The 18,641-nt window shown below is 42.2% G+C and overlaps 1 protein-coding gene and 1 long non-coding RNA gene across 9 annotated transcripts in view; one reads left to right on the top strand and one right to left on the bottom strand.

The window, feature by feature from the left end:
* The window catches only part of FBXW11 (F-box and WD repeat domain containing 11), a 112,426-nt gene extending 101,863 nt beyond the window's left edge, over positions 1–10,563 (bottom strand). For 5 of the 7 annotated variants that reach the window (XM_074350290.1, XM_074350294.1, XM_074350291.1 and 2 more), the window contains exon 1: positions 10,312–10,563. In XM_074350290.1, the coding sequence (XP_074206391.1) occupies positions 10,312–10,356 (45 nt within the window). In that variant the 5' untranslated portion in view covers positions 10,357–10,563. Of the gene's footprint in view, positions 1–1,618; positions 1,781–10,311 lie in introns of all 7 variants that reach the window. The other 2 variants (XM_074350296.1, XM_074350295.1) reach the window with 1 other exon arrangement.
* Positions 10,564–10,644: 81 nt separating this feature from the next.
* LOC141574642 (uncharacterized) overlaps positions 10,645–18,641 on the top strand; it is a 37,037-nt gene continuing 29,040 nt past the window's right edge. Inside the window, exons 1-2 of one of the 2 annotated variants that reach the window (XR_012501573.1) lie at positions 10,645–10,979; positions 14,497–14,631. This is a non-coding gene — a long non-coding RNA (uncharacterized LOC141574642). The remainder of the gene's footprint in view (positions 10,980–14,496; positions 14,632–18,641) is intronic. The other variant, XR_012501574.1, reaches the window with a different exon arrangement.

Below are 18,641 nucleotides of genomic sequence, written 5' to 3'. Positions count from 1 at the left end.
CCCTTTGCAATAATTTCTTGAAATCAGAATACACAGTTTTAGCTTTCAGGATTTCTGCCTCTCTTTTTATCACTGGATGACACTCTAAACTTGAGGCACGGCCATTAGAAGCACATCCTCTGAAGCCAGAATGCCGGGACTTGTAACTTATCTTTGTCTCTTACTAGATGTGCGACCTTGAACATGTTAACTACTCTATCCTTCAACTTCCTCATAAGTGGAAATAAGTGTACCTACTACGAAAATAAAATGAGTTTAAACATATAAAGTGTTCAGAATTGTGCTCAATACAGAGTAAGTGCCCAGTAAGCGTTAACTACTACGATTTTTTACTACCACCACCACCCTGACAGCTCTTCACGTCGCAAGTGTGAAAAATGCTCACCTAGGAGAAATATTAACAAATACAAAGAATTAAAATAAAACAACAAGCACCAAGTCGAAGTGTCAGTCTACGATAAAAAGAATTTTTTTTAAGAGTAAAGGAAATGGCTAACATGGAGTGATGAAATACCAGAAAAAGTCATGAGTTGCCTGACAATGTCTCACTTGTAAGGCTAACAAACCGCAGGTCAAAAGAAGTCTACATAATAAGCTACTGAGCTATTTAAATATCCAATAAAAACTAAGGAGGAACTGAGAAAATACAGGTTTGAGTTCACTAGACCAAATACTTTCCTGTATAAACACATTTTGACATTTACATGTACGGCCTCCCTTACACTCCCTAAGTTACCTTTAGGTTCACTTGATGAACTGACTGAAGATCTTCTAATCTTTTCATTAAGTAGGGAGAGCACCAGACATAATTAAAATACCATGCCCGATACTGCTCTATCACATGTTCTCCAAGTGGAAACCGCTGTAGAAAACCGTACCTCGCTCGGAACAGTAGACAGACAATATGAAAATCTCCAAGTTGAAGTACAAACCTCAGGAAATGTAGTCATATGCAAAGACCCAGAGCAGATGGAGACACACAGACCTAAGCTTAAAACTTGGCTCTGCCATTTACTAACCATACAATCATCCCAAGCAATTTGTACGTATTAAATTATGAGCTTCACTTTACTAACTGTAAACTACGGTAAAGCACGTGCCAACTGAATGAGAAATATGCGTAAAGAGCCTACAAAAGCTCCTGGCACTTAGAAGGTGCTCGACAGAGAACTGTAGTAGCTACGGCTGGTCAATTTCCCTGAGAAGACCCTCTGAGAGTCCTAAGAATAAAAGACCACTACCCTACACGGTAACTACAAAAATTATTTTGACCAGGTATTAACTATAAATCACAAGATAATGCCTCAAAATTATCATTATTTTTATATTTTACAAGCTATTCCTCAAACAAAATTCCCTTGTTCACTATACTGTATTCCCTATCAGACTGTGACTACAAACCATTTAGGCCTATTCAACAAAAATAAGTGCACTTCTTACACTGAAACAAAGTTTTTACCAGCAAATACCTTCACTAATCCACACCCAAACATGAACCCTAAGCACAATATCTAACATTTCTTCCTTTCTCTATTAATGGAAAAAAAGTAAAGAAACTTTAAATTTCTCTCAGAGAGCTGAGTTCCACATAACAAAACAATACAGGGTCATTGCTTACCTGGAAAATATTTTGTACTTCAGATCCACCAATCCAGAATGAATGGGGGTATTCCCTTTCAGACTAGTCTGAGAAAAGACAGCAGTCAAGCAGCTTCCAAGATTCTTTCCGTTTACTGTATCCAGCTTTCTTCAACAAAATCCCAAACATGCACTTCGGTAACTGTTGAAAGACAGAAAGCAATCCATACACCCACCATGGCACCAGCGGCAAAGGACAGCCACCAAGAAATGGAAGGAAGGGTCAACGGAGTGGTGGATCTGAGGCACAGAAAAAAAGTTACAACCCCTGAGTGAGCTCTTTGGTATAAAAGGTCTGCAGCTGCACTGCTCACCTCTGTGTTCAGAGAAGGATAAGAAATTCTACATGGCAAAGAAGGAAACACCCCTAATATTAATATTTATTCATGATAAATATCATGCAATCTCCAAATGAGAGCAGCTAAAAACTTAGTCTATTATCCACAGAAATTGTCCCAGACCATTCAGCTACAGTGAACTTCATTACCCATTTTCTAAGACAGCTCCTCTACTATCACAGAAAGTCTGTCAACCAAAACTAACATGGGAGGGCTCAAATATCTCCCAATTAAAGATACGTATTTAAGCACCTAACAAGAAATCTTTTAGTTTCTACATATAAGACATCAATCTACATATCACCCAAACCTTCAACCCTCGGCTGAATAATAGGACATTTTAAAACACATGGCATAATTTTAAGAGTGAACTTCTGACTCAATAAAAGCCAATCCCCACAATGGCCAGTCACTGGGTAAACTAGAGAAAATAATAAAGAATAATAAACAATTTATTAGATGACACCTTTAAATACATAAGCCCAGTCCACATTATATCAACATTCTTTTATTACCACACCAACTCTTCCACTAAACTGTTAATTCTAAACAAACTGTAAGGGAGAGAAAAAAAGCATTCAACAGGATGACAAAGATAAAAACTGAAAATTCCAAAGACTGTGAAGCTGCTTACATATAAATTTGCTACTTCCTCAACTGCCACACTACTGCCAAAATGTTCCGATAGTAATTATAATACCTACCTTGATTTAAGGGATACTAATGGGCCAGGCAGTTTACATTCATGACTCATATTTAATTCTCAAAAAAGATAAAAAGAAATAACTTGCCCAAAGTCCCACATCTACTAGGTGGTAGAGCCCATGCCTTTTTCACAGAGCACTGTGGCTTCCCAATTCCAAGGATCAAAAATGTCTTGATTCTTGAGCAGAAGAAACCAAGCTGTCCTTTCAAAGGTCCTACGTTAACTGACGTCAGAATGGAGAACCACAAAAATACGGAAGAGTAAGTACTCCAGCCTAGCTAAGCTAAAATACAACTGAACTTGTTGAGCCAATCTGAAAGGGCCAACTCTCTGGATGTTGTCACTTAAAAAAGCATTTCTTTAACAAAAACCATGCAATTCTAAGGCCCACAATATTAATATTATAACAAAACACATTATAATGTTGCCCAAGTAGACTTTGTGTTTAGTGGCAAAGATGTGTCTGGGACAAAGAATCCCAAATCCAGTTGAAACCGAGGAATTTTAAAACTCCAAAATTGGTCCATAAATAGTCCACAGGTAAAAACTAAAGATGTTCTGATTTTTCATGTTATAGGCAAACTGAAATGACTGACTGAAAGACCCCACCAGTCAATGATTAACCTCTCCATAACAGTCCGGTGGAAACAGCCTATACTTTCAACTTAAAGGTATTACGTAAGTCAAATCTCAAGCAAAGATTAAGTGCTCAAGTTTCTTCCGTTACTTGAGAGCCTAAGAATAAACTGGAAATCCAATTCTGATCAAAGCACCTAGTGGGCTACGACTCGTAGTCAGTTAACTGCTCAAGTGATACACTCCACTTTTCAAAGTATAACTCACTACCATGACCAAAATGCTGAACAATTACAGCAAAACACAACCACGACAATTTGACTAATGGACTCATTTCCGAGCCTCTTGCACTGTCAGGCCTTTTCCTTGTATTAGTGAGCTAATTTTCCCCTGTTTTCCTTCAAATAAACATTTACTGAATGCCTAATTGGTGGCAGGCCTTATGCTAGAGGCACAAAGACACAGAGCAGGAGTAGAAGGACTGAGTCCTTCCAGTCATCTGCCCCTTTCTCTTTGAGTCTCCGGAGAGATCATTCCACAGAATCAAAATATATTTTATTATTAGTTCCCAAAACTGGTTAAGTGTTCTCAATTCGACTCTTAAAAAAAATAAAAATACATTTCTCAGGTTCCTTTTTCTCAATAGCAAAGTTCTCACTTAATTTTTCTTTTTCTTCTGTGGATCAGAGGTTTGCTATTAGAGAATGGTTTCCCTATATTCATTGTACTTATATTTGCACATCTCTCTACTCACAGACTTTTTTTTTTTTTCAATTTACATGTTAATATCCCACTGTGTCTACTTCACAGCTTTCAGTCTGTGAAGGTCTTCATTGTTGACTAACCCTGAGAAAGAATTTCCTAAAAATGCTTCCTGCTGACATCACCAAACTCTGCAATCTTTGAATTTTGTTAAAACAATAATAAGATCCAGGTTAGAGATACCTTACTGGACTGTCAGGTCTTCCTGGTTTGTCTCTCATTTGCCTACAAAGACAAACTTCCTGTTAGGCAATTGCAATCAGCAGAAACTTAACTGAGGGTAACGAGCACATTCTTGACCAACAGGTTTTCCCCCTTTGTCAACTAATTCAAAGAAGAACAATACAACGCAGGAGGAAATCTTGTATGACAGTCACCGCTTATTCTGTTAAAGGTCAAAATCACCAGCTTCGCTAAAACAAGAATAAGAATTTGAAAATCCTAATGTCCGTGTCTAAACTAAACTGACCAAACATAAATCACAATGCTCAATGGTAATATGAACAGTCACCAGCCTCTTTCTACCAGGATACCTAATACAAGGTTAAGTTGGTTCCTTCCATAGTTAGGCTACAGGTCTAATTACGTCAAACTAGTATTTTTTAGTAATTGTAACAGTACTTCCCAGATTTCCAAGATAGTACTGATTCTGTATGATTTCATCATTTCCCCCAAAGATGGGTTATTAAGTGTATGGCTAAAAGCGACTGAATTTTAGGCCTCTGTAAAGCTTCACAAATAAATACATGCACAAATCATGGGGGAAAATCAAAGCCTTTTTCACACCAACTGTCTTGATTGTGCTTTACAAAATATGGTCCCTGTACCTGTGGGAAGAGTCAGCATGGCAGGCAGTTGCTGAGAGACAAGACTTTGCAAGGTCCTTTCACATATGCCTCTCATAATTCTCCCAACACTGGGAGCAATACCTACATTTTCTTATTTTTACACATAATGAAATCATACCAGAGAAAGGTTAACTTTCTTAAGGTCACACAGCCAGCAAGTCACAGCTAGGATACAAATTTAGGTGTTTCACTCTAGAGTCCATGCCCTTTATGCTAAATCATGCTTCTCTAAGGTCACAGGATCCTTAGAACTTATGGACTGTTTGGCAAGTTCATATCAACAGAGATAAAAGGAGTTTGGTTTCCTAAACACTTTGCTACCAACCACTCTCTGCAATGTATATAAATCTATCTGTACGGTTATAAAAGTCTGTAAATCATGCTTAGAATGTCTGTGGATGTCTGTGCACCACTTAACACCCTCCTCTTCCCCTCAGCAGTCCTCTATTTAGCTCCACCTCTATCTTAAAATTATCAAAAGGAAATCTTAAAAAGGTTTCATAGCATGAAAAAAAAAAACCCAACCAAACATTAACTTAAATCAATAAATATCTATTGCATAGTTAAGCGCTAAGCATAGCAAAGGATTCAAAGGACAATCAGATATGGCCTCTGATAGGAAAAATTGGACAAAATCACAAACTTTTATGATACACAGGAAGGATAAGTCCCGTAAGAGTTGGGAACAGATTATGATGAGAATTCGTGAAATATTCCAGAAAAGAGGATGGCTAAGACACAGGCAGACAGCGACAATACATGTAAACAATCAACAGGAAAATTCAACTCAACATGACTGAACACCTACTATAAGAAGGCACTGGGAGAAGTTCATCTTTTAATAGGGGACACAAACAGGAAACTCTAACACAAGCCCAGAAGGGCCTCAAGATAAATACAAAGTGCCAGAACTCATTTATTTCAGTTAAAGATGATTATCACGCAGGCAGTGCAAGAGATATAAAAACAAAATGGTAACTGCCACCTTAATATAAACTGACATCAAAAGGAGGAGAGGGGATAGGACTTTATTGGCATAAGTGGAAGAGAAGCTTGCTGAGATCCGACCTAAACCAATCTGGCCAGAAAGCCAACTCTTAGGTCCTTTCCGTAAACATCAGCAGCCTTCACTATCTGGGTTAGGTTAGTTCACATCCATCCTGACAAAGGAAACAGTGTGAGCAGAATCTGAGGAACCATGGTCTTGCACGCTTTGGCTGGAATATAGAGTAAGTGAGGAAGAAAAAGCTGTACAGGAGGCTAGAATTGGAATTACTAGAACTTGAAATGTTTTCTTTCCTTTAAAGTATAAATATCATCAGATGGAACCCAGGATCCCAGGTACCTCACAGCGCAGAAAAGTTTCTTTCCAGAATTCATAGGATCAAACAGGACTACTCAGAAGGATACATGTGCTGTTCTGTAAATCTGTGTAACGGGCTAGCAACCCACCTGTGCTCCACAGTGCTCTCAGTTTTCAGGGTACAACAGTCAGGGCCAAGAGTGCCAAGACTTGTGTGCAGGATCATGTTCATCCTTGTCAAATCCAAAAGGACATCTAATCTACTCCAAAATTAGGGATAAAAATTGATGATATTTGAGTCACAGCCTTACTGCATTTGGATCGTCCTTAAATCTTTGTCTACTTAATCTGCATTTGGTAAATCAGCACATGGCTAGAGGTAGATAAGGATAAGTGATGATGACAAAGTAAGACCCAATTTCTTAAAGGAGTCACTAAACAATCCCACTTACTCCGCCTACAAATCCAATGACAAGAGGGGGGGAAATCCACAGAGAGAAACATAGATAGTTCCAATCACCTAACTCAGTCTCTTGCATCTCCTTGGCCTTGTGGCCTGTATGTACTTCAAAAGCTCTAAAAATAGAATTGATATTACAAATTCTGAATAGGTCCAATGCATGTACCTGTATTACTACATTCAACAAGTAATATAGCCACTTAGAGATAATACAGAAGGGAAATGACTCACTTAAGGTCACTTAGCAAAGAGGGGAACCATTCAGTGGCCAACAATAGAGTACAAACTGCCCACTACTGGGGGGAGGGGGGGTGCTCACATCCACAGAGGAAGCAGGATCACCTTTCCTAAACTTTTAACATCAACTTCTGCTAGCTTCTAACAGGCAGGACTAACCATCTTTCTCTTCCAGGTAGCAGCTCTGTGAGTGCCTTCTAGTAATAAGTGTCTGAACATTAATTCACATTCCTAACTCAAGAGTTAAACATCATATATAGATACACGACATATAATGGCACAGTTTTCTGTCCATTCTTTCCAGTGAAGTCCACCACACTAGACATAGCCTGGTGAACTTTTGCGTATTTCCAAATGGATTACTACTTTTCTACCTCATTGATAATAAAGCTAATTTTACCAAAGTCAGCAGTTTGAAAAACAGTCCCACAAACTAGGTACAGTACAGGGCCAATCTAAGGCCATGAAAGTCATTTGGTGGTTAAATTATTCACCACCAGCCATTGTAAATTCAGTTGTCTCAATCAAGAGTTTATAGTCTATATTAAAGACTGAATCCTATGAGGTAGTTTAGCTGGAGAAGCACTCTTTGTGGACCTGGCCTAAGGCAGAGATAGGAGCCACAACAGGGGTTACATTTTGAAGATTTAATTATTCTCCTATGACTAGTTTTATTTCTTAGTAAACTAAAAAAGAGCAAGGAAACAAGGAGAAGGAATCAGAATCAAAGGAAGTAGAGGGATGAAGATTAAGAAATTGGTGATACCCAAGAAATCTGTTTCCTTTCTTTGATACAACATACTCTGGAATATCAGATGAAAGTTATCCTGTTAACCATTAAGTACCAAACTGGTACAGGCAGAACAATCACAAATATTTGAGTAGCGAAGCTGACTCATAAAAAAATCTAAAAATATTTCATGCTTTAGGCTTTCAAAAATACCATCAGTTTAACTCCTTCCACTCTTTTAATCATGTTACATTAAAACCAATATAAAAAATATTTTTAACCTAGTTCTGGAAACTGTAATTAAAATGCAATGAATACAGAAAGCCACATGCTATTAGATTTTAAGGCATTATCATTCCTACATTTGATCCTGGATTTAGCAAATCAGTTGTTAAGTACCTATGCTATCTACTACACTAAAATAAATACATATATATTTATGAAAAGGGTTGCCTAAGAGTCAACTGGTAGCCCTTTGAGGGAATATTAAAATCCATATATTGAAAAGCCCTTTTAAAATTGATCTAGATAACTACTTTGTTAAATTTTCTTTGTTAAATTTTCTAAGGATGCCAGTTTATAATGTCCTTGAAAAGGCTGAAATATCTTTTCAGGTCATAGATAAATACAATCATGTAAAATCAAAACTTTTTAAATTTATGAGCAGAGGAAGCCAATATATTTAGGCCAGACATTTTTTTACAACCATTCAAAGATACTAAATGGAGTACACTGTATTTATTCTAAATCTTTCGAAAATTAAGACATTTTAGTTATTTTTAAGTGAATGAAAATGAAAGGAACACCGAACAGTCAATTTCAAAGTATTAAGTTATAACTTTTCGATATGAAGTATTCCTTCTGTTATTAAATAGATGTATTGTACTCGTAAAAATATGTGCTATACATGTAATTCCAATTACAGTATTTTACCAAAATAACCCCCTACAAAATTTGCCGAATATCAAAGGCTTGACTACAAATGTTTGATAAGTTATACTGAAAAGGAAAAAATTTTAATAAATGAAAATCAAATAAAAACCCACAGGTGACAGCGTCCCTTAGAAAGCAACCACACATGTGAATGCGCACACGCACACATGTGAACGCGCACACGCACGCACGCACACGTACACACAAATCAGAAACTACCAGAGTTATTTTCCCTCTAGTTTTCAAGACTGCTGGAGAAATCTAGTGAATTATGCGAAGGACAGCAAATATTAAGCTGCCTCTGTATTTATGCTACTGTACTTCCATTTTTAAAACATGCATCTTAACTCCCCAGATACCATCATCCACAGAAACCATGCAGCTATCCAAGTGACTTTCAGTGTCACCATTTATTATTTATAGCATTAAATGGGGGAAGTGGCTCTGATGTCACCGACCCTACCCAGTGGAACCACTGACTCAATAAACATTTTCAAACTGGAGAAAATCTGGCTAGGAAAACATTTTGCTGTGTTAAGTAGATTCTTTCACCTTTCCTCTCAACCTTGGGGTAGAAACTGTTACCTTGTTAGGAGAGATACAAAGAAACTGTCAAGGTTTCCACAGGAAGAAAACCTGGGCATGTCCATTTGCTGAGGCAGACTTCCCCCTCCCAACTCTCCAGAGCCCAGTTTGATTTCCCTAATGTTCAAATTGGCAGGTACCAGCTGCCATATTTTATTTCTTCCACCAGATCATCCACCAAGTAGCAAATTCTTCGTTTCTAGTAGCCACTTTCTTGTGGTCCTGTTTCTAAAAACCATTCTGGCTCCAAGTCCTAAAGCGGAAGGGGGTTGGGGTGTTCGTGAGGCCAGGGAGTCTGGCCTGGCTACCAATGGTTTCTAACAGAAAAGTGATCGCTTCCCCAGGGGCCTAGGATCCACCTCCCCCCCCCTTTTTTTTTTTTTTTTCTTTTTTTTTTTTAAGAAGAAAGAACTGGCGGCAGTGATGAGGACAACCCCTCCCCCTCCTCCCCAGTTTCCCAAAGCAGCTCTGGAAAACGTGAAGTTACAGTTTCTCGTTCCTGGGAGATGGAATCCAGAGTACCTGGGGCCTTGCTTATGCAAACATCCCTCTTGGCCGAGTAGGAAACCCTTTGTCCGAGAAGCCGGACACCACAGGGACCCAGGAAAGAGGCCCCTTATCGGTCACAGTCTCAAATCCGAGAGCTCCCCACCTCCACCCCTGTGGGGCCTATGCCGGCATCCACACGGCCCTCGGTTGAGGAAAGGGTGCTGAGACCCCTTCTAGGACGCGGAAGCCGAGGCCCTCCCTGATCGATATTCTCTGTACCCCCCTCCCATCACCATCTCACTCCGTTTGAGTGGGACTTGCAAGAGCGATGCAGGCCTGGGCTGGAGAAATGGGGGGGGGGGATTCCCTACTAATGGGGAAATGAGATGCTGGAGTGAATGTGAGCCAAGGCCATAGCATAAGCGAGCGAGGGTCGTTCGAGAGATGGGCCCGAAGACAGGAGGGAGGGAGGGAGGGAGGGAGGAAAACCGAGGGGCATGGAAGGGGCCGGGCCAGGTCCGGCCTGAGATCTCCAGGAATCCAGAGGAACCGCGCCGGGCCGGAGGCCAGGGAAGGCGGGGGGCCCAGGTCCGGGCCGAGGCAGCGGGGAAGGGCCAGGGCCGGCCTCGCGCCGGACGTTGAGGTGGGCAGGCCCGCCCGGGGCCGGACGGACGGAAGAACGGACGGTCCAGCGGGCCGCACTCACCATGAGCTCGATGGTCTTGTCCTCAATCACCGAGTCGGGCTCCATGGCGGCCCCGGCGGCCCCGCCTCGCTCTCCCCGCGCAGCAGCGAACGGCCCGGGCGGAGGAGGCGACGGCGGAGGCGGCAGAGGCGGAGGCGGCTTTCGCACCCACTCTAGCTGCCAGCCCGCCCGGGCCGCCGGCAGCTCCGCCCTCCCCCTCGGCGAACGCAGTACGCAGAGCGAGGACTACAGCTCCCAGCAGGCGCCGCGGACACCGCAGAGCTTTGTGGGAACGAGAAGCCGACACCAGGCCAATCTCTCCTAGAAGCCGGAAGCTGAATTCTCAGCCGAAAGTAGCACGGGACTGAGAGTGCGAAACTTGCAGTCCTGAAGAATTAAGGCCTCCCTCAAGGTGGGGTCTCGGGATAGCTACGACTACATATCCCAGAAATCCCTGCGCGCGGGTTCTCCTTCCGGCTAGTTTCTCCTGATTTCCTGGCAGCCCAAGACTACCCAGACCGGGACGGAAACTCAGAGGCAACTCTTCGCTTGTCAGAGCTCCTGCGTGCGACAGATTTCCGCACATGCGCAGTCGGTGTCCGCACCGCCCACTCGACGCCGAGGTAGTGGTGCCGCTGGTCCACTGGAGTCTGCGGTGGAGTGAGATGTTGGCGACAGGTGAGTTCTAGGTGCGTTACAAGGGGATGGTCTTGGGGCTCGGGTGTGGGAAGGGGCCAGCGAGCGAGAGAAGCTCGAGCAAAAGAGGAGGCTTGGAGAGAATGGGCATCCCAGGAGTGAGGGGTTTGAAAATTTAGTTGGGCTAGATGAGCTGTGGTGCTGTCTGTATGCACCACATACTGGGAGGTGAAAGGGAACCTGTATATATTGAGTTCCTTTTACTCATTCATTCGTTCAGAAAATAATTTTTAAACTTCCAGCCTCTGCCGAGTACCAGCCTAGGCACTGGGAATCAGCTCCGAACTTTACAGACAAGGCTTCTCTTCTCAAGGAGCTTAATTGGGGGGGGGGGGGGACATTAACCACCAGAGTGATAGTTTCTAAGATAGAACACAGCTGGAGACCTGGAGACTCCTAGTGAGTTCTGCCTCCGGCTCTGTGTGAACTTTGTCAGGTCCGTCAGTACCCTCTAACCAAAGACGACCATGAGCACACAGATAGCTGAGCAAGCGAGATTTATTCCTGGTTGCAGGGAGGGAGAACACACACCATGAAGAACCGTGGGGCATCTCAGTAGGCGTTGTCAGGTGATTTGGGAGAGGGTTTAAGGAAGTGGGGCTGTACTCTGGGTAAAGTGCTGTCAGGAAGTGGGGGTAATTCTGTGATTGGGCATCTCAATAAATCTTACCTAGAAGGAAGGAATACTACACTGAGGCTAAAGCTCTAATTGGTAGAGAAACAGGAGTCCCTCATTAACCAGGATGGAGGATATTTGGTCATTTTTTATGTTTTGGAAAGTGTACATGTTTTATCTGCATTCAGTGGTCTTGCTTGTGTATTGATGTGTCATGGTCCCAGAATGGCAATGCCTAATGTTTATGTTCTGTGAAATTATGTTCCACAGGAGAAAGTGAGGCCTAGCTAAGAAGGCCAGGCAATCATCTAGTAACATTACTGCCTGCCTGATTGTATCAGGCCAGCTTCCAAATGTCAGAGGCTGCTTTTTCTCTTTCTCAGGTGTTTTGCATTCTCTGCACCTGTAAAGTGAAGCGACTAGATGATCTAGAAATCTTTCCATTTCCAAGGGCCAACTTCTTACAGTAATGTATATGCATGCAGGACACAGTGTAAGTTCTGTGCAGGTAGAATTTTAAGTTTCATGGTCCTTATGTGATGCTTTCCACCAAGGGAATTGAAACAAAAGCAACAGGAAGAAAGAGCACAGAATTGGCAAGTTATGGCCACTAACTTGCTGTCTGAATTTCACCAGATTCCTTTGCCTATCTGGGCCTTGAGACATTCGTTAGTAAAATAAAGGGGTTGGAATAAATGACCTCTGTTTTAGTTACCTATTGCATCATAGTAAACCAGCTCCAAGACTTACTAGCTTAAAATAATAGTGGTTTATTAGTCTTTACAATTGTGTGGTTTAACTGGACTCAGCTGGGCCCACATAGTATACTCAGAGGTTACACATGGGACTACAGTCAGCTGGAGCTCGTCAAAATGGCTTCTCATCCTCTAGGGCCTCTCTCTTTACCTGGCTTCTTACCATTCAAGCTTCTGCTTCATGATAGCTTCCTAGAGGACAGGCCCCAGTGAGCAAATAAATGCTTTATCAAGCCTTTCGTTGTAACACACTTGTTAATGTCCCGTTAGTCCAAAACAAGTCATATGGCCAAGCGCAGAGTCAGTGTGGGAAGGGACTATGCAAGAGTGTGAGTACAGAGTCATGGTTCATTGGGGGCCACCAATGTAACAGCCAGTCAAGACCTCTAAAGTCTTGCCTGCCACAGAACCTAGCACATAGGGTTAGGGTAGGGGTCATTAGCTGAATATGAACCCCCAATATGTATTGTTTATCTTGTACTGTCTTTTTTATTGTTTCAAATTTGACAGTTTCACATTTTAAAATCTGAATTTTTAACTTACCTTGAAAAGTTATACTATCTGACTGTATTGGATCTGCATGGCAGCAAAATGCAAGGGTTAAGTAGCAGTTGACCTTCTTTATGTAAAGCATGTACTCTATAGATTGCCACTGTTACCACTGCTCCCTACTGCCTTATATCTGCGTGCTTTACTCATTTAAGCTGTATGCCTAACCCATGTAGATATTTGAGCTTGCAGCCCTTGGCTTTGAAGCTGTAATGGAAATTACTCAAGATTTCTATCCCTTTATTAAAACCGTATCCCACCTTCCAGGAAAAAATGCTAATATTATTGTGTCAAATTCCAGGAGCTCAGTGAGATTAAAAAGTTATGTATATGACACAAGTCTTTCCCAAGCTGTGTAAGAGGCTAGTTGAACCAAGGCTCATCACTTTGTTCTCTCCTCTTCTCAAATAAGAACTCAGGTGCTCAGCAATTTTTATTGCTTCAGGTTTGATGCTGGCTCGTGATTAGATTTGGTCATAGATAACGGCAGAGGCCCCTGAGACATAGTTTCCCCTAGTTTTTCTGATACCTCTGCACTGAGGTTTACAAGAAATCCTAACATCAAACTGCCACAGGTCCACAATTCCTTCACCAAAGCCCTGAGGTCCAGATACGCTTCAAAATTCAGAGTTGTTCAGATCGTACAAAGGCAATATGCCCTTTCTCATGAGTACTTTTGAAGGTAAAGGGGGACATTTTAAAATGGTTTATTTTGGCCTGTGATGATTTGTCTGAATTCAGGTACATTGTAGAGAAGTATAGTATAGTAAAATTTTGACTTTTTACTCATTCCCAGCTAGCATCAAAGAAGGAAATTCTCTTGAGAGAGAATCTTGTGAAACCAAAGGAGAGAGAGTGTTGCTAAGAAGTATGAAAGGTAGTAGCTCTGTGCTTTATCCTCGTGACAAGGCTGCATGCCGTATCCATCTATAGAATCCAGAAAAAAAAAATGGTTATTGTGAAATACATATGAGCACATTTATTTGAACTGAAAAACAAAGCCAGACTTTTCCTGAGAGTCTAACTTGGCTGACTGGTTTGATAGTGCCAATAATGGATGTTAGACAAGTTACATCTTTAGTTCTTTCATTTTTAGGGAAAAGCACTTAAAGCACATAAGGATGAACATTTCATCAATTAATGTATTGGCAAGCATGTATTGAAATTAATATTTGTATCTTCGCAACCCTCCCCTTTATTTTTTTTTTTGACTTACCAGGTTACATGAGATATCTCCAAGTGAAAGAGTAAAGGTTATATTAGAGTAGCACACACTGTGCCACCATAGCACATTAACCGTGTGTGTCAGTCAGAGAAGCAGAACCATTAAGAGTGTTATTATTATTAATTTTTTTTTTTAACAAGGAGTTGACCTCATGTAGTTGTCAAATCTAGTAAAGTAATCTGTGTAAGGTGATTCTCTTTGTAGTCGATGCTAGATCTTCACATCTGCAGGGCAGACAGTCAGGAGGGAAAGACGGATGTGAGGTGGGGACGAGCAACCATTAGCCAAACTGCAGTCCATGAGGACAGATGAACCCTGTGTCCATTCTGATTGCCCCTGACCTTGGTGGTATGGATGTCCTGCAGGCTGGAGCCCTTGGTCCCAGAGGAGGCACACACCAGCCCAGGAACTAGAGAAGCCGAAGGAGGCTCTAGGAGAACATGGGAACTTGAGTGCAGATCCAGCCATTCTTCACACCAACGAAGCAAGTGGGCAAACAGGTCAGTGGCAGTGTGTGCAGGCTCCAAAATGACTATGGTTTCACGTCTACCCTCCAGAGTCCCGCACACATCTGTCTTGTGGCTCACCCTGATCAGAAACGTAGAGGAACAGGATTCAGGGAAATGCAGTTCAGCTGAGTCAAGCTGACGCATTACTAAATTTCCACACCCTGGAAACTTAGTGGCTTTATATACATATCTTGTTCATGCAAGGTCTAATGGAGTCAGCTAGTCCTCCGTCTTACAGTTACACTATCTGGAATTCATGGTCTCCTGTATTGCTAGGGTAGAGGGGAAGCTTACCAGCTGTTAACCGCTCCCTTGTCATTGTTCAGTGCCTAATCTCATGGCCCCAAGAAGCCGCAAGGGAGACTGAGTTTGGGGAACACAAAGAAATTTTGGTAGATGAGCTGTGCTACTCAGGTGCAATTCATATTCATCTAGTATATCTTGGTAGAGACTTTTTGTTATGCTTCCCAGGTATTGAGAAAGTGAATTTCTCCAATGATTATACAAAAAAATTATTTTACTAGTCAGGTGGTTTCTAATACTCTCACTCTCAAAAAACTGAAGGAGAACTCAATCGAGTTTTAATGATAATTTAAAATAACCTTGCTGACAGATCACTGTGTAATATTTGACATAATAACTTGGAAAGAATCGAAAAAGTTGCATAACATTGCTGAGACAATGTTCATTCTCGTATTAATAAGTCTTCTTAGTACTAACATCTATAAAAATAAGACCTAAAAATAAATTTGACGCTGAACCCTGTCTCATTCTAGGAACAGATACTATTCATGTGTGGATATGCAGACTTACTTTTTTTAATTACTTGTTGATTTAAAAGACGTAGTTATAATAAAATTCTGTTTATGTTTAATCATTATTTATCAACATGTTAATATACTTATTATTTGACCAATTGCATTTAATGATAATTATAATGATAATTTAATCCAGAAAGATCTTTTTGCTAATATTTCAAGCCTGTGATCGCAGAAAGTACAAATTATAACACAGCATGCAGAAAAGAAGTATGATAAGGTGATCAATAAAAAGCTTTCAAGCATAAAAATAGGATAAAAATCTCTGGGGAAAATGGAATGGAAATATGAGTTCAGGAAGGAAAAAAGTGATATAAAATTTCCTCCTATTAGAAGAGCTTATTCATGTATATTTTTAAAGGATGATGATATAAAATTGTTATTTAAATTTCATTGAGAAGAGAAATGGAACAATTTTTAAATGTCAGTACCCTGAAAATTATATTCTTTTCAACTATTTAAATTTATGCTGAAAATTTTAAATATCAGTTTAAGAAATGAGTAATTACATAATGTTTTAAAATTCTTTTGGGGTTACACAAGCAAAAAGGGTTAAAGATGACTACTCTAGATCACTGTGGTGACTGCAGAAAGGGCCCTGCTACCCCAGGTACCAGAGTCTGAAGTCTGTGATCTTGAACAAGGCTAGCAAGACCGGACGTCTGCCAAGAAGTCTTTGGCCTAGATGTGAAAGAATTGGAAATAATATCGTTCCTCAGTAATAACCGAAGACATACCAGTTGAAATGACCCTCAAATAGCCCCTCTATTTGCCCCGCTTCTGACTCTCTGACTAGCTGCATGGTGGACTACCCACCCTGGCACTGAAGGTTGTTAGCAGTCTAACTCCAGGACACCTTTCCAACCTCATTTCTCACTGCTTTCCCCGACCTCGTGGTCTGGCTCCTCACACTCCCCTGAGCAGACTGTGGTCCCTCATAGTTCTGTGCTTGCCCATTGGTCTCTCCTGCATTTCTTCTCCCAGGCTGGGGAGGAGGAGGTGGGTACCTGCAAATGAGGTGCAAAAATGAGAGCCAGCCAGAGTGCAGGAGGTGCAGAATTCAGCAACTTTGGTATGAACTTCTGTGCCAGAGCCTGTCCCAGCTTTTTCTGCAGGCTCTAAGCAGCTTTGAGGGTACAAAATATTAAGAAGTTTATCCGAAGGAATATCCTAAGTTCTGAGGAAACAGACCAGCAGAGAACAGGTAAAGAAGGATGAAGTTATATAGGGATTTCCTGATGAACTCTTTATTCCCCTGTCCTGTGGAAGAACAGAGAATTTGCGCGACCTAGGTTTCAGTCATGAATCCCAAGGAGTTTTGCTTGTGTATTCAAGTAGGGTCCGTTGTTGGTGACCTTACTCTGTTCCCTCCCACCTGAATGGGAGTGTTGTATGCCTGCCTTCCACCTCTTTTCTCTCTGCTAGAGGAGCCTTATTACCAGCTGGGGCTCAGAATTATTAAACTGGGAGCAAACGGTATGCTCAAGGAGCCTTACGTAGGTAACAGGATGTCAAACTGGGACCTTTCAGTCTGGAGTTCAGCAGTGGCCTCAAAGGTACAGTAGGTGCCATTTTAATGCAAAGTCTTAAATGAAGTATGGAAGGCCTGTGAAGAAGGTTGTCAAAAAACCAGTTCTGCCAGCTAATCAGCCCGTCCTCCACTTTGAAGGTGGAGAGGCTTGGAGACGGATCAGAGATGGGAGAAGATTTAGAGAATTTTTCCCTCCTAGTGCTGCCCCATTGCATGTCAAGGGCCCTTCAGGGACCACTCAGAGAGACTGATATGTGTTCCCTGGAGTTGGGAGACTGGTTCACTGGTTCCTCATCTGTGTCTGAAAAAGTGAATGTCTAGGCCAAAGGCTGAGTGGGAGCCGCCTGTGGCCACAGAAGGGAAGTACTTGTCTTGGGAAGGGCTTGTACTTCCAAAGTTCTGAGGGGCAAAGATGTAAGATTTGTTGGGGGGCCAGCTGTAGATTCCACAAAAAGATTGTCCTGAAATAGTTGCTGACCAAGAGGACTATCTGGAGGGTCAGGGTGATCTGAACAGGTGTGCCTTGAGAGGGCAGTACACCACAGGACGCCAGATTGAGAGGAGAGGGGTTAGGGGTGGCTAGCCAGAGGAGGTCTCTCTCATCTGAGAGTAACAGGAACCCAAAAAGTGCCCCATGAGAGAAGATACTAGCATTTGACATGAAACTCCTGGGAGATACAGGTGCCAGATTATAACTGAGCAAGTCAAGACTTACTCCCCTGCTTCAGCCTGGGTTCCCCAGAAGCAGACCCTGAGTCAAGGATACTGACTGTGCAGGAGCTTTATTAAGAAGTGCCCGCAGGAGACACCCATTGAGTGTGGGGAGAAGTTGCGCTCTCAGGAGGAGAGAGAGGAGTTTGAGCTGCAGGCCGATCCTGTGGGTGCTCCAGAGTGTAAGTTTGTCCTCAGAGTTCGTCCTGACTTGAGGGGAAGGAACTGGGCTTTCCTAGCCCTAGATCAGTCAGCCAGCCCCCAGACACTCCTGGCTCCGGGCTTCAGGCAAAGCTTCACCTGTCGGAGGGCCGTCCTCCAAAGTGAGTGGTTGGTGTGGGCCTTTACAAAGGAAAGCACACAGAAGCCAGGGGAGGAGGTTAAAGGAACCCGGGCCGGAGCACTAACAGTGTCTGCTGCAGGTCATCCCATACCCTGCTCAGATCTGCTTATATTTTACATTCAATTCACCTCATCACAACTTCTTCGAGACTAGGAGAAAATTTAGAAGAGGAACATTAGAGGCGTGAGCTGCAGCCTCCACTGCTATAGTTAGTCCCGAAGCTATGAATAATAATTTGTCATCTTCCTTTCTCTGTGTTCTAGATTTCCTCCCTCACCCTTGACCGTAATGTTTGTGCTGTTCATGGTGGCTCTTCTTGAAGGATGTCCCAAACCTCCATCCCTGAGAGGTCTGAGGCTCTGGATACCCATGCCTTCATCGAGCTGGGACGGCTGTGCCGTTCATCGTCACAGCTGGCCTGGGAGTCCAAGGGCTCACAGAGCTGATACCTCTGAGGGAACATGCGTGGCCCCCAGTTCCCAGGCCCAGGCGAGCTGTACTGAGTCCTGCTCTACCTCTTTTCCACAACGATGCATCACATCTGTGGATCTTCTGAGTCTTCCATTTCCGTTACTGTCACATTTCATTTCTGCAGCCT

Source organism: Camelus bactrianus, chromosome 22, assembly GCF_048773025.1.
Source record: "Camelus bactrianus isolate YW-2024 breed Bactrian camel chromosome 22, ASM4877302v1, whole genome shotgun sequence".
In the NCBI taxonomy this organism is placed as follows: domain Eukaryota; kingdom Metazoa; phylum Chordata; class Mammalia; order Artiodactyla; family Camelidae; genus Camelus; species Camelus bactrianus.
Note: the sequence above shows the minus strand (reverse complement) of the source record. Positions and strands in the feature narration are given on the sequence as shown.